Here is an 18,234-nt window from a genome sequence, read left to right as displayed (position 1 = left end):
GGGAAGTTCTTGAAACTTCACCCCTCCCTGCCTTCAGGGAGATTAGCTAAACAACATTTTTCTTTTCAGATCTACCCAGGTGTTGTTCATAATAAAGTCTAAATTCAAGATTTTTAAAAGGTCAATCAGGCTGTAAAACTTATAAAGGCATTACAAGATAGCTTGCCTACTTCATATAAAATTATTATAGATTTCAAAGATTATTTTTTCCTCTGCATCCTGTTAATTGTAAAGACTTTACTTCTAGTGAACTGGTGACCATTAAAGGGTTTTGCCCTTAGGTATGACTAATATAGTCTTATATTATGTAAGAAATTTTCATTGTCCAGACTTCAATACAAGAAGCTAAGACTTTGAATCTTTCAGTGTATATTGTTTCCTAAGTATTTTATTAGCTAATGCCTCTAAAGGGAAGTTTACTTCAAATCTTTGTTTTTCACACAGTGAGCCTTAAAGTCCTAGGGAGTAATTGTTGCTTCATAAGATTCAGAGGCAATATCTTTTTAATATTTAGGGTTTTTAGTGATACTGGAAAATTGTGGTACAAATTTGCTTCAAAATTTTATTTTCAAAAGCTTCCAGGAGATGTTAATTGGCTAATACCTCACCTTAAACTCGCCACAGGAGAACCTAAGCCTTTGTTAGGTGCTATCAAGTGAGATTCAAATTAACTAGTGAGAACCAAAAAGGCTTTAACAGAAAGTAGAGGAAACTTCTGTAATCTATTGGTATCGATTGTAATTGGTGGTAATCAAATATTAGCTACATATTCTAGTTATTGTTATTAAATGTGTCCACAGCTATTCTTTGGCAAGAAAAAACATTAATGTAAAATCATCCTTCTTCACCTCAAAGTTTTAACATCCTATTATATATAAGGCTGCTGTGGCGCTAATTAAGAATTAAGAATTCCTTGTTCCAAACAGCAATTGGTTATTGCAGAATATTGATATTTGACCTATTGCATACCATCATTTTAAATAAAATTGATACTCATCCTAAAAATAATTTAAAAAAGGCTTTTATGCATGCTTTTGTATCTTCCATAAATTCATGCATGCGTGCATCCCATTTACTGTATTTAAAAACAACCCTTCTATGGGAGAAAAGTATATGTGAATTGGATCACATGTTTATTCTTTTGAGTTTCCACCTGCTTCAGCACAGATAATTAAATTATGTGCTGTAGATGGTGTTTTAAAATGTTGAAGATTGCCTGGAAAAGACCTCTTAAGGCAATGCCACGCTAGATTTATATCCCAGGTAGATTATGGATCGTATACAAAAATAATTGGCCATATAATCTCATTCTTTACATCACCAAAATAGTAATGGCTTGAGATAATAATTTGGTATTTTAAATAAATAAATAAATAAATAAATAAATGTGCATGTCATATTGTAAAGATTTGCTCTCAGTGTCCTCAGTTTCTACCTGTTCCACACATTGGTGTTAATTCTCGAGGACTTATACTTAATCAATTATTGCAAATGGATACTCATTTTCGATTTTAGAAAAATAAAATATGCACATGTGACTATTGATACTGTTTTAGTCTTTCTAATTACAACTGCTTTAACAAGAAAAGCAACTAAAAAGTATAGTTAGTCATTGCCTGTGTTGTTTTTTTTTTTTTTTTTTTTTTTTTGCTTGGTGTTCCAAATGAAATTAAAACTGGCTATTACAGCCAAGGATTTGAGATGTTTTGTCAACAATTTAATGTTACCCATCTTACTGAGATTTTTATAATTCTCAAGGAAACAGTACTGTGAAACTTTAAATCTATATCTTCAAAAAATTTTTTAAAATTTAGATGCCAAAATTCTCGCTGTCTATGGCACCCTACAACCAGGCATACTCACGAGATGAAGGGATACACTTACTGGCATATGGCATGATCCTGTTCAGATACTTAATTTGGGGGAAAAGGGGGAATGTTTCTGTTTTTTCCACAGAATGTTGCAAGAGCATGCTAGCTTCCAATATGACAGGCTGACCGGTGAGTGGGAACTGACAGTGTCCTGACAGTGGTGACAAGAAAGCTGTATTGAGCGCACAGAGAAGGAGAAACCGGAGACAGCACACACAAGCAAAATAAAGAAACTCTTCCTATCTTTACCATGGGCTACAACAAGGAGAGCCGACCTGGCGTCAACTTGGAGACAACTAGAAAAGCTGACTCGTGAGGTGGAGGGACTGCTACAAGATTTCATCAGAGACATTGTTTTTGGCCATTCAGGCCAGCTCATTATAGCTATGAAAGTTTGTACCTTACCTGTATGCTATATTGTTAGATCATTTTAAGAGTTAAGATCACCAATCTTGGCAAGTCTTTTCATACTCATTATAATTCTTGTCAATCAACTAATTGTGTAGATCCTAATTTAGATACAGAATCTGCTGTTATGTTTTGCTGCCCATTAGAGTTAGGAAATGATCCTTGGTTTAAAAATCTGGGAATGCAAACTTTGAAAAGGTATCTACCACAGCTTTAGATCAGCAGCTACATACTACTCATTTTTGTTAATGATAAGCATAGGAATATTTCCATAGCTTTGTCAGAGCAACATATTATATAGATAAAAAATTAGAAGCAAAGGTTAACGCCCTAAAAGAAGTAGTGCTGGCAATAGGGTAAGATATTGCTAATATTAAGACCAGGTTAGCTACTAAATGTCATGCTTCTTTCCCATACATTTGTGTCACCCCCTTACCTTATAATACAACCACTGATTGGAAAAGACTAAAGCTCATTTACAGGGAGTATGGAGAGATACTGATATTTCTCATGACTTGGAACAGTTAAAGGCAGAAATTTCAGATATTAGTAAAAGTCATTTGGACACTTGGAACATTGATGAATTGGCTAGAGATTTGAAAAACAACCTAAGTGCATTGAACCCCCTGGATTGGGTTCAATATATAATCCTACTTGTGATTATTTTTGGCATTGTTTTATTAGTAATTGTTGTGTTTCCACTCATCTTTAGAGTGCTCCTGAGGTCTGTAGCTACGACGAGGCGGGACATCCTAGAACTTCGGCTGAAAAATAAAAAAAGAAAGGGAGAAATGCCACATGCTCTGGTCGAGTCAGCTTGACAAACCGAGAGGCTTAGAAGCTACTCTCTGAGGCAGAAGTTTCACAGAAACTCGCTCCTGGAGTCTGGCGTTCTCTCTAACCCATACATTAATTTTCCATTCCCGCATTAGTCTAGTGGATGGATCCATGTGCTCTCTTTATTATAAATGCCTTTTAAGATTGAATTCTGACATAGCTAAAGCCTTCCGCCAGTGTTCCAACAGTCCTAGAACGTCCTTGAGCTAGACAGTGACATTCAGAATAGCCTCTGGTATTACACTATCAATAAAAGCCAAGTTGCTCCCATATACAGGAATTTACAATGGTTTAGGAAGTAGATCAGGCTGTGGTTTTAGACTATTGCATTATTCATGAGATGGTTAGCTAGAACGGAACTCCCTAGTTAGAACCACGACTTGGGTGTGAAAGCCCTTGCCCTAGGAGTGAAAAGTTCTCACACCTGGCCTCTAAGACTATAGCTGACCTTAGATAGGGCTGACTTTGTCTCAGTTATTTTATTGCCCAGTTCCTGCCAGTCTTTGTGTTTTCATTCCTCTCTTCTGTGTAAGAGTCATTAAGCATCCGGTTACCTCATTTTGTACCTTGTGGGTATGTCACCCAACTTCTTTATCGTCTTCTGTATAAAAAGTCTGATGCTCGATTTGACATTACATTCAGATTCCACACGACCTCTCCTGTGTGCATCTGTTTGTCACTCATCCGACGCTTTGCCCACCCGTGACTGGAGACCCGTTCCATGCAGACAAAGGGGCCCAGAGGGTCTGCGGCACTCTTCCTGACCCAGAGTGCACCTGTTACATTTAAGCTGGCTACCCACCAAATTCCCAGATCTACCAGTCTTCTGACATCCAGCGCTGGGGGCTGGGGTCACAGGTACAAGCAGCCATACTGAGCTTTTTTTGTTTGTTTTTAATGTGAGTGTTGGAAGTTTGAACTTGGTGCCTCATGGTTGTATAGCAGGTGCCTGTATCCACTAAGTTATCCCCTCAGCCTGCCAAGCTATATTTATTTCTATGAAACCCTTGCTCCTCTATACTAGTGTGGTGACACAACCCTTTTCCACAGCACCTTCTCTGCAAGCTCTGAAGTGCTGTCTCCATTAAATTTATTTTTTCCTATGTGAAGCATTTAGCAGTCATCTACTGAGCATTTGTTGACTGAACTGTAAGTACAGTGATCTGCTCCTATGTAAGACACATTCTTGATAAGGAATCTTGTTTTAAAAAGTCTAATGCATGCTATGCTAACATATGCTATAATGTAACATGTGATATCTTACTGCAATATAGCCATTTAAGTAAAGGAGATGAACAGCCAGCAGGGCACTCCATCTCTAAGGAAGGAGTCCGCTGTTTTTATTTGCTACCAACATTTTTATTGTAAGAAGTACAAAAGGTAAGGCAAAATGCACAAACCATTCTCTGGTTTGGTTTCAACCAATTCGGCTGGCATACAAGTGAGGCCAATGGACAGTGACATTTGAACAATGGTTTTGAAAGGCAATGAATTCAATGACCAGACAATAAATACATAAATTTGCATTCTAGCACCCAGTAAGACATCCAGTTTCCAAAGGAGTATTGATCTGTTACCCTCCAAATTTCCTGCTGGTCTCCTCTCCTGCCCTGTGGCATAGAATGAACACTGTAGCTCTCTCTAGGGAAGTCCCATGTTAAGATGCCTGCATCGAGCCTGGAGTCACCACTCCCCTGAGCTGCTTTTGAAAATGGACATCTATGAAATACTCCATGACTAGAAGTGGTGGTCTTTAGATGGTATCGACACAAACCTCTACTTTCCCATTCTTGTAAGTGGGAAGGGCTTGGATAAATTGACCAGTATTTTCATCAGCTCCAAGGACGGGAGCAAAGGCCTTCAGCTCAGGGCTTTGAAGAGCAACCTTAGAGATGTCCTTTTATGCTTTCCCTCAGGAAGGCTGTGTGGAGTTTGCTATATGTAACCTAGGTTGTTTTCCTGATGGTGAGTAACCAGGAAAGGTAGGGTTGCCATAGGAGATATGTCACATTCACCCTTTAATACAGCACAGGGTTCACAGGCCATTCAGAGAAAGGTCTCGGGGGGTGGGCGTGGGGGACCTGGCAGGCCAAACTGGTAACTCCATCTGGAGGGCACAGAGAAGAGCAGAAGCGACATCAACACCAAGACTCCTGCCCAAATGCTTTTAAGACTGTGTTCTAGGCAGTGATTTCCCACAGTGCTTTTTGACCCGCTGAACCCAAAGCACCAAAACAGAGCATCCTGTAGCAGTGTGAGCAAACGGAATGAGAGCAATTATGCACCGGAGGGAACGTGTACCCTGATGTCTGCACCGTGAAATCAAAATGGCAGAACGAATTTCAAGTATGAAGAAGCAAGGTAAAAGTGGAGACTGCAGATGGACAGCCTACAGCAGCCTGGAATGTTTTTTTTTTTTTTTTTTTTTTTTTTTTTTTTTTTTTTTTTTTTACCTGGGACTACAGCCAACAGCGAACACTCTGCATAATGACTGGGTTTAAAGATCAGGATGTACAGGAGAAATATGCTTGAGGGCTTTTCTGACTGACATCATGGGTACATTCTGTGCCCAGCACCAGGCATTATCTCTTGTTGACTATGGCTAGCCAAAGGCAAAGTGGGGGCGGTGGCTAGGCCTAGGCAGGCATACTTGGTGCTGAAAGTATTTCTCATCACATGCTTGATGCCTAACTTTCAGCCAAGGAGGTGGGGAGCACCAAAGGGACAGGTCAGGGTAGTGGTAGGGAGCACCTTCGGGCAGGAAGGTGAGATGCAGGAAGATGCAGATACAGGGTGGGGATGCTAGACTCTTGGGGCTGGCTTACACAGCTGAGATTAGCATCTAATGGGTGTGACTTCTACAGTTCTAGGACCATGATTTCAGTCCAGAAAATAGCAAGTTCAGTGTCTAAATGAAGATTCTTTTTTTTTTTTAACCTTTAAACATTTCCTAGTCTAAGAATAGGTCAAACAAAAAGCAGCTTACTGTGATCTACAGCTTTGCTGAAGCCTCTAGAAGCTTTAACAAGTTCCTATGGGAATACAGAAACAATACACACTTTACAGTGAAGACATACTTCTACACACCTAGAAGGGACAACCCTGTAACAGTCTCTACTGCTAACATACACCCTGGGCCGTGGCACGGCACCCCAACACACGCTGCTCTTCTATGCCTAACACTTGCCCGTTAACCTTCAGCTCAGACCAGAAACCACAGAAGGCAACTGCCTTTTGAATTGTTGGGGATTCCTAGATTTTATTACTAGGATGGACTGCTTCTGTATACAGCAGAGTTGCCTGAAATCTGAAAACATGGGCAGGAAGCCTCAAGGCGTACACTACCAGTTCTGTTCCTACAGAACCCCTCACGCTGATCCCTTCTCTACAGTACCACGGGTTCCCACCGCTGCCCAGGACACCTACGGGGGCACTACATTGCTCAGAGCAGCTCTCTTCACACAACCAGACAGGAGGCAGCACCTAGATGCCTGCTCTGCCTAGAATCCACTTTGCTGGCCACCTGGCACAGTCCCTTATTGAAGGCAACCTCTACATGCTACCTTAACATTTGCTATAATTAATATCACACTATGCTAAACAAACCTCTGCCAGAAGCAACAGCTACAGAGTTCTGCTGCTTTGCCTCTTTTAATGTAAAAAGACACCTAGACACCAAAAGTATTACACTTAACCTACTGAAACCTAGCAGTCGTGTTAAAAACTCAGGCAGCTTATTTGGGGCATCACTGAAATTTTTGTTCAAGACCATGATAAGGAACATTAAATCCAAGCCCTAATATCTGCCTTTAGATGCACGTTCACAGGACTGGTGTGAGGCTTAGCAATAAATAATATACATGAATAATAATAGAAATAACTTATGTAAATGTGGGACTTGATAAAAAAAAACCCCATCTGCTAAGTGCTCTTTCTATTATGCTATTAATTCAATGTGCTAATACATTTATCACTGCTCATAGGAAAATAATGAATAAAGGAACGGAAACATACATGAATACATTGTTGCAAATAGGACCAGAGTGGAAAGATACTTAAGCACTGATGTCAAGAAATGGATTACTGCTGGGATCTATTTTAACCACCCAGAGACTGAAGGTCAAACTCGAGATGCTGGCGACCACAGGAATATTGCTGGCTAATATATGTTATTGCATTTCATAGAACTAAAGATTATGAAACTTTAAGTAGAGCACAGGGTCCCCCGACTAACCTCAGCTCTCAATAGAATCTGGCTGGAACCCTGCTTGAGTAAGAAATGGTAGAGCGAGACATAATTCCTGACCATCACTGCTTGGCTATGTGTCCCCTGAAAAACCAAAGCTCTACACTCAGCAATATAAAGGCACTATTTATGTGACCTGACAATTCACACAAAAGCTTCCTCTAAATGGGAAAATCCTCTTTTGTTCAAGGAATAATTTGCTCACTAAAGGAGAAAAAGGAAGAAAGTAGGAAGTGAAGAACTCCATGTGTTTGCCAATTGTAGTAGAAGAGCTTTTCAAACTGAAACAGTTTCAGTATCTTTTCCCCACCATGGATGTATCAGATAGAAAACAGTAAAGTCAAAATTTCTCCTGTAATTATACATCTTAACCCCCGTCCCCAGCAAAACTTTGAGTGGGAGACATTTCATATAGGGCTTGCAGAGTAGCAACCCACATCTCTACACCGGAGCTAGCTAGCCTAGTGAGCAAACTGTAGGTATTGTAGCTCAGAGGACAGCTCTGTGTTTCTCGAGCACCCTGCTTCCTAAGATGGCACAACAGATGGCTCTGAGATGCAGCAGGTCACTGGTCCTCCCACAATATCCTGCTTGGCCTGGCTCCGCTGCTCCGCCCCCTGTCATTCAGCAGGAGTAGGGGTGGGATCAGGTTCAGGAACTCTAGAATGGTGGCAGACCCAGGGGACACTTAGCCTTTCACTGAGGGGCTTAACCTGAGATCTGCTTCAGTGAGAGCAGAGGGTTGAAAGAATCGATTTCTCAGTGCTTGAGCACCTGGTCTGTGTAAATAACTGAAACCTCTATGCCAGCCTTTCTAGAGTGAAGTCAGGCAGGGTGTGTGTGTGTGTGTGTGTGTGTGACTCATAAGGAATAAACTGCTTTCTGCCATGGTGTGCCACAGAAACTGAAATACTGTGTCTGTTCATCCCAGTGTACTGTCACTACTGGCCCAGGGGGCTGGGTCTTTGAGAAAAGTGTGAATTTAAAATGTAGTATAAAAGTGACTTCGAGAGTAGAAAAACCAAAGCCTTATGCAGGTTCCTGTCTAAACTGTAATGTTCATATGTATTATATAACTATAATTTAGGAATTGGAATGTAAGAGTTTGCACTTGTAGTTTATGTGCGTGTAAAACATACCAGTTCTCCCAGTATTTGTCGAGCACTGTGGTTCTTTAGAAAATGGTCTGCATACTCAGTTACAGATGCAGTGCTTCCTTTGTTCACTTGAGTTTAGAAATGACAGTGTCAAAAGGTCATGGACAGTGAGGGGTGAACCGCAGCAGACATGTCAAGGGCTGTAAGAGTTAGGACTGTCCCCCACTCCCAAACCCCCAAGGAGTTTTGCATTTCTAAGGAAACTGTGCTGCTCACAGACGAGGGCCGGCTTCAGGGAGGTTTTTAGTAGCATGCCCTAGAATTTCAGGTTATTTGGGTACATCAAAAATGTCTCTTAAGTAATTGTAAAGGCCTTCTTTATTGCTTAAACATCACTCTCAAGACTAACTTAGCCACTCAGAACCTAGCTAAAAAGCAAAATGTATAAGCTGTAGAATATTATGAAGGCTGTTAATTGTCTGAAGGAATATGCTAGGTGATAGTTACAGATGTGCAGAAAAAATAGTTACAAGTACTGTCTCTAGAATACCTCTCTAGTCTTGGTCAGGTTTAGAGTTTACTCTGAAGGCGCCACCTTGTGAAACACATTGGGATGGAGGAATAAACCCCAAGCCGACCTTAGGGCACTGTGAATTTTAAAGCTGACTTCTGTCCAACCCAACCCAACCCAACTCCAAACTACCTTCCATCCCCACCGTTGAACTTGGAATTGCTGCACAAGTATTTTGGTAGATGCTTGGTGGGCGGGGGAAGGGGAGCCTGCATTTATTCCCAGGTGGCTATTTTTTGGAGGGGTCAGAGGATCAGAGCACAGAGGTGTGGACATCTTAGTGGAAGTCCACTCAAGTTACCTAACTTGCTGAAAACAAACCAAACCAAAACCAAAACAAAACAAGAAAACCCTAGAAGAAAACATTTAAAAAAAGAAGGAGAAGAAGAAGAAGAAGAAGAAGAAGAAGAAGAAGAAGAAGAAGAAGAAGAAGAAGAAGAAGAAGCAGCAGCAGCAGCAATTTGGTACTTCATTAGAAAAATTTGAAAGATCAAATTGAGAGAAACATTTAAAATCCATCCCTTCTCTTTCAGAAGACAAGAGAACAACAACAAAAATAGTTTTGGCTTATTGGCTTATTTCCTTAAACAAGAACAACAAAGCTGAAACTGAGTTAGAGATGTTTGAGATACGCAACCCTACCTTGCAGAGGCAGGAGGCTGTGGGCACCAGCCCCTCCTGGCCTGTATAACTGGACTGAGTCTGTCCATAGGAAGGAAACTGGTGGGGACGAAGGTGTCCTCATTGAGGGACCACCATCACTAATCATTCCAGGACTCACACCGTGCACCAGGCAGCTTCCCCACCGTGGCGGATGAATGCACGGACACCTTCCTTAGGATGTACTTGGATATAAGTACGCACAGGATAAGGGGTTTTTGTAAGGATGCACATGACCCCTTTATCATGGTTTTTGGATAAGGCTTATAAGTTGTCTATTCTCAGCTGCAGGAGAGGCAAAGGCCTTTTAAACTTTAATTTTTTATAGATATTCTTAGGCATATATATACATATATATGTATGTATATATATGCCTAGAGCATATATGTGAGTAGAGTTTCAGATGGCTGCTTTCTTCCTATGAAACAAGGAATACAGAATTTGTGTATTTTGACATACCTAGTCCATAAGTGGTGAATGTGTGGGATGACATAATTATACTTAATTATAATTCTTAGAGTATACTTAAAGGCAAACAAATATGGTTAAGAATTTATGTAAAATTTAAAATAACCTTAAACATACTGTTGCCACTTTTTTGTAATGTTTAAAGATTAAGAAATTATACAATGTCTTTAATTTCATGTTACAAGCAAGCATGTATTCTTCCGATGGCTATCCATATGTGCTTACACAAGTGTCACACTGGGGTGGGGACTTTCAATGTTATTCTTTCCTAGACTCTACTATGTGACAAAAGTGTGCTTTAAGAAAATGTGAGCCACTTCTGTGCTCATCATAAAAAATAGTCAGCTGTCATGGTGGTGCATGTCTTTAGTCCTAGCAGGCAGATCTACATGAGTTCGAGGCCAACCTGGTCCAGGATAGCCAGGGCTTCACAGAGACACCCCATATCAGGAAAAACAAAACAAGACAAGACAAAAAGCCAAAACCAAATTCAGGTTTTCTCCAGAAGAGGAGTTCTTTGGACAGAAGATTGAAACAACTGTGATGTTTGAAGGTTGACATGATTTAGTGACGATGGCTGTGACTGGCTTTATAGTCACAGCTTTTAATAAAGCAGCTATGGTTACTTAAGACAAGTTCAGGACATTCTTTAAAATTCAAAATGCTTGCTCCTGACTTTCTCAAACAAGTTGGCTAGCACCCCATTGCAGGGTTGACGGCACAGCTTTCTATTCAAAGGAAAGTATTGTCTTTGAGATAGCAGCACCCTGTGCAACCTGGGGTCTTCATTTTTACTTAGCACGACCACGTGGAGGTCCTATTTTTAAGTGAGCTTCTGAGCTGAGTTTAGTAAATCACTTGGGGCTAAATTCAAGTCTATTGGTCAGAGAGTGGGTCCTGAGAGAAAAATCATGACAAGCTGGGGGCAGAAATGGCCCCGCACTACCCAAACAGCTTCTCCATGGCTTAACCATCTGTCTTCTTTAAAGAGGGGCTGAGTAGGAGGCAGCGGGCCACTGGGTGCTCTCAGGTACTCGGCAATTGTGTTTCTAAGGCTGGCAGGTTAGGACTCCTCACCTGTGAGGTTAGGGGGTCTAACTGGAGAACCCGCCCCACCCTCTTTAAGAGGTTGTTGTAACTCCAGCCAGTCCTGTAAATGTTAGAGTCCCTGGAACCAAACCTTGAACAGAAGCTATTCGGTATATTCTTGCCCTATTCTCACTAAAAGCTGCTTCAGTGGAACCACAGGGCAGTAGGGTCTCCTCAGTGAATCAATGGTTAGATTCTGACAAAGACCTGTGACTGGATGAGGCCATATAAGGATAAGCTGCACACAGTAAGCTCTTCAGTTTACTCTATGTTTCCTTGGGCTACTAAAGACCCCAACGGCAAGTCTCTTGTGTGAAAACTGGGTTTCAGAGGTGTGAGTCTGATGTAAAGACATATCAAGAGAGCACCTATGTGAATGAAGAGCTGGGGCAGACATATGACGTCCAGAAAGGCTGCAGTGCACTTTCTGTACCATCTACTACAATATGCCATGTTTCTAATACCAACATGTGTATGATTTAAAAATATTACTCAAAGTTGGGAGTGGGCTGAGGGGGTAGCTCATGCCTTTAGTTCAAGCACACTCGAGACAGAGGCAAGTGGATCTCTGAGTTTGAGGCTAGCCTGGTCTACAGAGCAAGTTCCAGGACAGCCAGGGCCACATAGAGAAACCCTGTCTAGAAAAAGCAAAATAAACAACAACAACAACAAACAAACTAAACAACTAACCAACCAAACCCAAAAGCCAAACACATAAGCACACACATAAACACACACAGACACACACACACACAAAGCCAAAAAAAAAAGACCCCAAAATTAACCTCCCACTACCCCACTCACCAAAACTACTTAGAAATAAGCCCAAGATAGCAGACAAAAGTGAAGTTAAACTCTATACTTAAAACTCTAAAGAATATGGGAAGGTTCCAGTTTAGGATAGCTGTATTTTTCTTGAGCAAATCTAAGGAAAACAACCCTTTCTTTTTCTTTTTTCTTTTCTTTTTCTTCCTTCCTTCCTTTTTTTTTTTTTTCGAAAGCAAAACCCTCAAAATTATTTTCACTTTATCACATGGATGTTAATATAGAATGGATTAGGTCTCAATGCAGTGAGTTTTATGGTCGATTTCTAGGCCCTAGCAAACATGTCTGTATTTTGGACCTTGTTCAATGACAAGGCAGAACTCGCTGTCCAGGTGAGAGCTCGTGTAGCCCTTGTCCCAGAGGTTCCAGGCTGACTCTGTCTCGAGGGCTGGCAGTGTTGGCAGCAGAGCTCTAAGGACGAGTGCAGAACATTTCCACAGCCTAGCCTCTGGCTTCTTAAAGTTTTGTTTTTGAAAAAAGAAAAATCTTTTCTTGTGATACTGAATCAGAAGAATGTAATGTAATGTTAAAAATAAAAATAAAAAAAAAAAAAGAAGATGATTCCCAACCTCCAAAGCTTGCAGGACAGACATCTAATTCTTCTCCATACAAATAACCACATGCACAGCCGGGCGTGGCGGCCACGCCTTTAGTCCCAGCACCCGGGAGGCAGGGGCAGGCGGATTGCTGAGTTCGAGGCCAGCCTGGTCTACAGAGTGAGTTCCAGGACAGCCAGGGCTACACAGAGAAACCCTGTCCCGAAAAACCAAAAAACAAACAAACAAACAAATAACCACATGCATTGTTCAGCTACGAGAAACACAGTAGGGCTCCATAACATACAAACACCATCTGGAGGTTACACTGCCGTGCGAAACATCAGGCAGTCTTTCAAAGCTCTACAGTGAAGCACCATCTAGCTTTTACTTAAATGTGCTCAAACACGATTCAAAACTCAGCTATTCTTCTACACCTTCTATGGAGTAGTGCTGCTTAGCACTAAGCCACAGATAATAAGGCAAAGTGGCACAGAATATAAAGGACTGAAAGAAAACAGTAAGGTACAGTTGTTTATAATGCCCAGGGTAGGCTGGCTCTGCAGAAAGCAGGGCTGACATGAGGCCTCAGAAAACAAAACAAAACAAAAACAAAAACCCAGAAACACATCCTGCGGAACAGACAGAGAGATCACTTTAGACAGTCAATAGTTATCTCTAGAAGAGAGGAAAAGACATTTCCTCAGACATTACACTGACAACATACACTTACATTACACTGACAACATACACTGACAACATACACTTTAAAGATAGGAACCACCAAGTGACAGTCGGTAGTAGTCTATATACTGGTCACACGCAGAACAAGCACGCTACACTGCCTAGGTGACCTCAGCTGCGGCAGGGGGAAGACTGTACTAAGAAGGCACAGGGGATACTGTTAGGGTTGCGGAATGGGAGCCGTATGCCCAAAGCTTTCGGTGAAAGACAGAAGCGTGCAAGCTTCCGTGTGGGATTGGGGCAGCTGGGCCATCTGTCGTTAGCCAGGCAGTGGCAGGAAAATGAATTAGAAGTGCTGGTGGTTGAGAGGTTGGCACTACACAAGGCAGCACGAGGCAGATGCGCCATGGTGGGAGGTGGAGACAGCTAGATGGTATTCCCGCCTCTAGTCAGAGCAGGAAGTGATTCCCTAAGACAAAGAACAAGGTATCAAGAGACGTGAAGGAAATGATAACATCTCACACCAGAAAACATAGGTGCTCTCTATCTTTAAAACCTATCTGAGGTACACTCACTCCTTAAATCTATTGCAAGTAATAAGATACTTATAGCATCTTTCCCCAAAGAAACAATTAAGTACATACTATACTATATATAGGGCCTGGGACACATTAAGTTCAGCTTTCCAAAGAGTAAATAGAAGATGTATGCCTTAAAAAGTCTCTTAAAAATATTGGGGTTCCCCCCATTTTTTTGTGGCATCTAAACCTTTATTGTTTACTGCTAGCGAAAGCTTTTGGACAGAAAGGTAAATCTGAGGACTTAGGTTCAACGTTGCTAACTGGACAAGACTCCATTGTGAGTCACCTCTCACTGAACAAGCCCTTCTTACTATCAGTCACCTCTACTCTTTAAAATTCAATTATTCTTGTTTTCTACAAAAAAAAAAAAAAAAACCCAAAAAACAAAAACACTTGACGAGATCAGGGGTCTTTCTCTCCCCTCCTCCTCTCTCTTACACACACATACGCATGCACACACACTCACAAGTACCAAAGCAGGCCCAGCAGCTGCAGGCGGATTACATCATAACTCAGCTGGGCCTGGATTCCCACCCTACACTGGCAGCATTCAAGGTTAGAAAACGAAATGGCAGCACAATTGGTCAGCAGCTTCTCTTCTTCTGGAAGTTTTCCAGGTTCTTGAAACAAACAGATAAAACAAACAAGTGTACAAACGAACATAAAGCTGCAATCACTCTTGCATTGATCTCTGAACAGTAAACTAGGTGGTTTCCTTGGTAAGGCAGAGCCCACCCAGAAGCTGGCAGCCAGAAGGTTGGCAGCCAGCAATCTTCGACTGCTCTGAGAGGCTTGCTTAGGGGACTCGCAGCCGCCAATGTGTTCAGACGACGAGCTCATGGGCATCCCCGAGGAACCTCAGGCTGTGTTCAGCTCCGAGGTGCTCTGGTTGGATGGCTGGTGAGAGTGCAGGTTGTCCTTGTATCTCTCCAGATCTTGGAAGTACGGGTGATTCAGGGCGCCGTAGGCGGATATCCTTTTAGCTGGATTAAACATCAGACATTTCTGCAATAAAGAGAACATCTGGTGTGAAACATAGCACGGCAAACACTGGACCTTGGGGGAAAGTCTTGGAAAAGGTGGCTAAAATTTTTCCACGGTTCTATCTGGGGAGCAAGTCACTAACTAGCACGACAGTGAACTAAAGTAAAACACCCAGACACAAGACGCATTGCTTCCGTAAAAACGATTAATGTGATTATCAGACACCTGACTTAAAACTACCTTCTAGCATCACAACTTACTCAAGGGTTGAACATTCTCACCTTTCTTCAAGCTGCCCTGACCACATAACTGACCTAGGCCTTTGGTCATGGTTCTACTTGCCTCCATGAGAAAAACATACCACCAGGCAGGGTGAGATACACAGACACATGCAGGTTTTGATAGACCCACGGTCTGAATCAAGAGTACGGGCTCCTGATTCAGGATCAATAACAGACTTAGTCCTCCTAGGACTCTGACTGAGAACAGAGAAGGAAGAAGAGCCTTCTGTGTCTGCAGGACGGACGTTATACACAGCACCAACAGCGAGGAGTTTGAGTTTCAAAGTACGAAAGTGCTTATTAAAAAAAAACAAAACCAAAAACTTCATTTTAAGTATAAGTATTCCCGTCTCTGTGTGTGGGAATGTGCGTTTGAACCCAGACGCCTGTGGGGCCAAGAGTGTCTCTGGAGCTAGAGTTCCAGGCTGCTGTAAGCTGCTGGGTACAGGTGCTGGGAGCTGAACTTGGGCCCTCTGCAAAAGTGATGCATATTCTTGAGAACAGAGACACCTCTCCAGCCCTAGGATCTTGTTTTTAATGGGATATCTTATATGTGAATAGCACACAAGGTACTTATTCAGTAAATCAATAACTACAAGTATTGTTACATGGTTCCTTTGGGGGAAAATATTTTGCAAAGATGTGACTAGCATGTTGCTTCAAGTGGCATGAAACTTCAAGCGAAGAAATGCAATTTCTTGTCAAGAAGCCTTTGCCCAAGGAATCTAGAGTCTTGTAAAGCTTCGTCCAAATACACATTCAAGTGTTGAGAGCTGGGTTAGGAAGACATTGCAGAATCAAAACTCACCAGCTGGAAACAGAACCCACAAAAGAGAATACAGCCTCCCATGCCACGTGGTTGCCATGTGGTTGGGGCACAAGCCGATGGCATCCCAGGAACTTACCAAAAGTAGGTCTTTGCCTAGTTCGTCAATATCTGTCACAAACTTCTCGATGGGTTGGGCAGATTTGGAATGAAAAGCCTGCCGGGGAAGGGCCACGTCCCTAGGCCAGTCTTCCTCTCCTGGGAGTCCAATGACACTACGGAAGAACCAGATGGGAATGTAAACACCTGCGGTTTAAACATGACCTTCCTTACCAAATCTTAGAACAGGCAAATGATACAGGGCAGGCACAGGGAGAATCCCACCTCATGACAGAAAGGACTTCTCATTTACCCTACTGCAAACTTCACTGACAAGAGGAAGCGTCTGTCCCTGGCAGCAGACCCCCAGTGGAAGGTGTGTATGTGAATGGCACTGGTGTAGCCAGGGAGAAGTCCTGGCTTAGTGATAGGGCAGGGCGCCCCCTGGTGTAAGTCTTGGTGTAGTGACTAGGCAGGGTCTGCTATTCTGAAGGACACTCATCAGATATACAAAGTCTTCACCTACACCGGAAGCTTTGCTTTATGGTGTGATACAACAGTTCTGTGAAAATGTGTTTTCACGTAGTTTATCCAGCACGGCTTGTGACATGCATCACTTTGGCTGAGGTTCTTAAATTAAAGAGTAAAGTATTCTAAGCCATTACATAAATTAGACTCAAAGATAAGGTTAAAAACTATGATGGGCCTGTTTCATACAAGCGCTGTGTAATGGTATTCCAGAGTGAGAAACAGTCAATTAGAAAGGGTATCATTTAGATTTGCCCCTGACTACCATTCTGGGATCAGAAATGTGGAGGAAACATCGAGTCATAAAAGAGCTTTCGAAATAGGCAGACGTGGCTTCAAATTCAGCACCTGCCCTTAATTGACAGGTAAGGACAAATTACATGACAACTATGAGCCCTGGTGTCTTTATGTACGTGACAACAATAATTTATGGTTACAATGAGGGTTGGCAGTAATTTACTGAAACTGCATATTACAGTACCATTTGTTACTTATTAATGGTAAGCAGGTGGCCCTATATAATTTATCCAGGTGTAGTATTATTTATAGTTTATGTATAGGTGCTAAGTGTATTTGGACAGTACAGACTGAGTAACTCTGAACTAAAAGAAGACAAAGTCACAGTTTAGTGGACAGGATATATAGTAACCCAGATATTGATCCAAACTATTTTAACCCTAATTAGAAATGGTGCTGGCCTGAATTAAGGTTCTGTTCTGACTTCCTGAAGCGCAGGCCTAGAAGGCGTGGTCACAAGCATCTTTTAGGAAGGGAGGTGGTAAATGTCACAGGATAATGTAATGTGACAGGCAAATGTCACAGGGCTTTATCACTGTTCCCTTCCCTTTACAGAGCCCAGGTCACAGACCTCCCTGGAAAGAGCAGCTTTGGGTGCCACTAACTCTGTCCCCACTGGGCATCTGCAGAGAGTTAGTTAGATTACTCGGGCATCCAAAGACTCATGGATAGACTTCCTGGAATCATTGAGCAAAATCATGACTTGGGCATCATAGAAGTGTGCTCAATAGCCAGGTCTATAGTGGGTAATGAAGGGGTAAAAATGTCGTCATAACCACGAAAGGTAACATGGAGATGGGTTTGGGTAGTATGGGATATGGCTGACAAACAGTTTGAAATGTGTGCCCTTTCATATAAGGACTTTAGTACATCCTTATTATCAGCCCCTTAGGATTGTAATGATGCTTAGACTTTAAATCACTTTATTGACAGACAGCATCTTTTCTTTTGAGATAGTGTTTCACTAGGTATCCCAGGCTGGTCTCAAACTGAAAATCCTCCTGTCTCAGCCTCCTGAGTGTTATTAGTAGCTCTGAACATACCTGCTGATTTGAAACCTTATGAATGCAGCAGTCAGAAGCCAAGACGCTTTCAGAGAAACAGTCTGTCTACCTGTCTGGTATGTAAATACATATTAACCACACCTAATGCATGGATACATACCACACACATACACACATACACAAACACATACAAATAAACCTTAGAGCCTACTGTCTTCTCCATCTCCTGTAAAAAGCTGTGAGACACACAGGTCAGGTGTGCCACCTCACTGTAGGGATGGAAGACAAAATGAGGAAGGAGAATGCCTGCCCAGGTCACACACTGTGCGGACAGCCTTGGTTCTCCTCAATCCATGTTCAGCATCTTTTATACCTCCACTTAACTATGATACTGCTCTTAGA

General features: G+C 41.9%; 1 protein-coding gene across 2 annotated transcripts in view; it reads right to left on the bottom strand.

Moving 5' to 3' along the window:
* Positions 1-5,520: 5,520 nt before the first annotated feature.
* Positions 5,521-18,234, bottom strand: part of Cdk6 (cyclin dependent kinase 6) — a 196,257-nt gene continuing 183,543 nt past the window's right edge. For both annotated transcript variants that reach the window (XM_021162511.3, XM_029477311.2), the window contains 2 exons: positions 16,044-16,179; positions 5,521-14,878 (listed from right to left, as the gene is read on the bottom strand). In XM_021162511.3, coding sequence (XP_021018170.1) covers positions 14,732-14,878; positions 16,044-16,179 — 283 coding nt within the window. In that variant the 3' untranslated portion in view covers positions 5,521-14,731. The remainder of the gene's footprint in view (positions 14,879-16,043; positions 16,180-18,234) is intronic.

The sequence above is a fragment of the Mus caroli genome, unplaced genomic scaffold (genome assembly GCF_978045245.1).
Source record: "Mus caroli unplaced genomic scaffold, Mus_caroli_1 scaffold_4, whole genome shotgun sequence".
Taxonomy (NCBI): domain Eukaryota; kingdom Metazoa; phylum Chordata; class Mammalia; order Rodentia; family Muridae; genus Mus; species Mus caroli.
The sequence above is the reverse complement of the archived record's forward strand: the minus strand, read 5'-3'. Positions and strand labels throughout refer to the sequence as shown.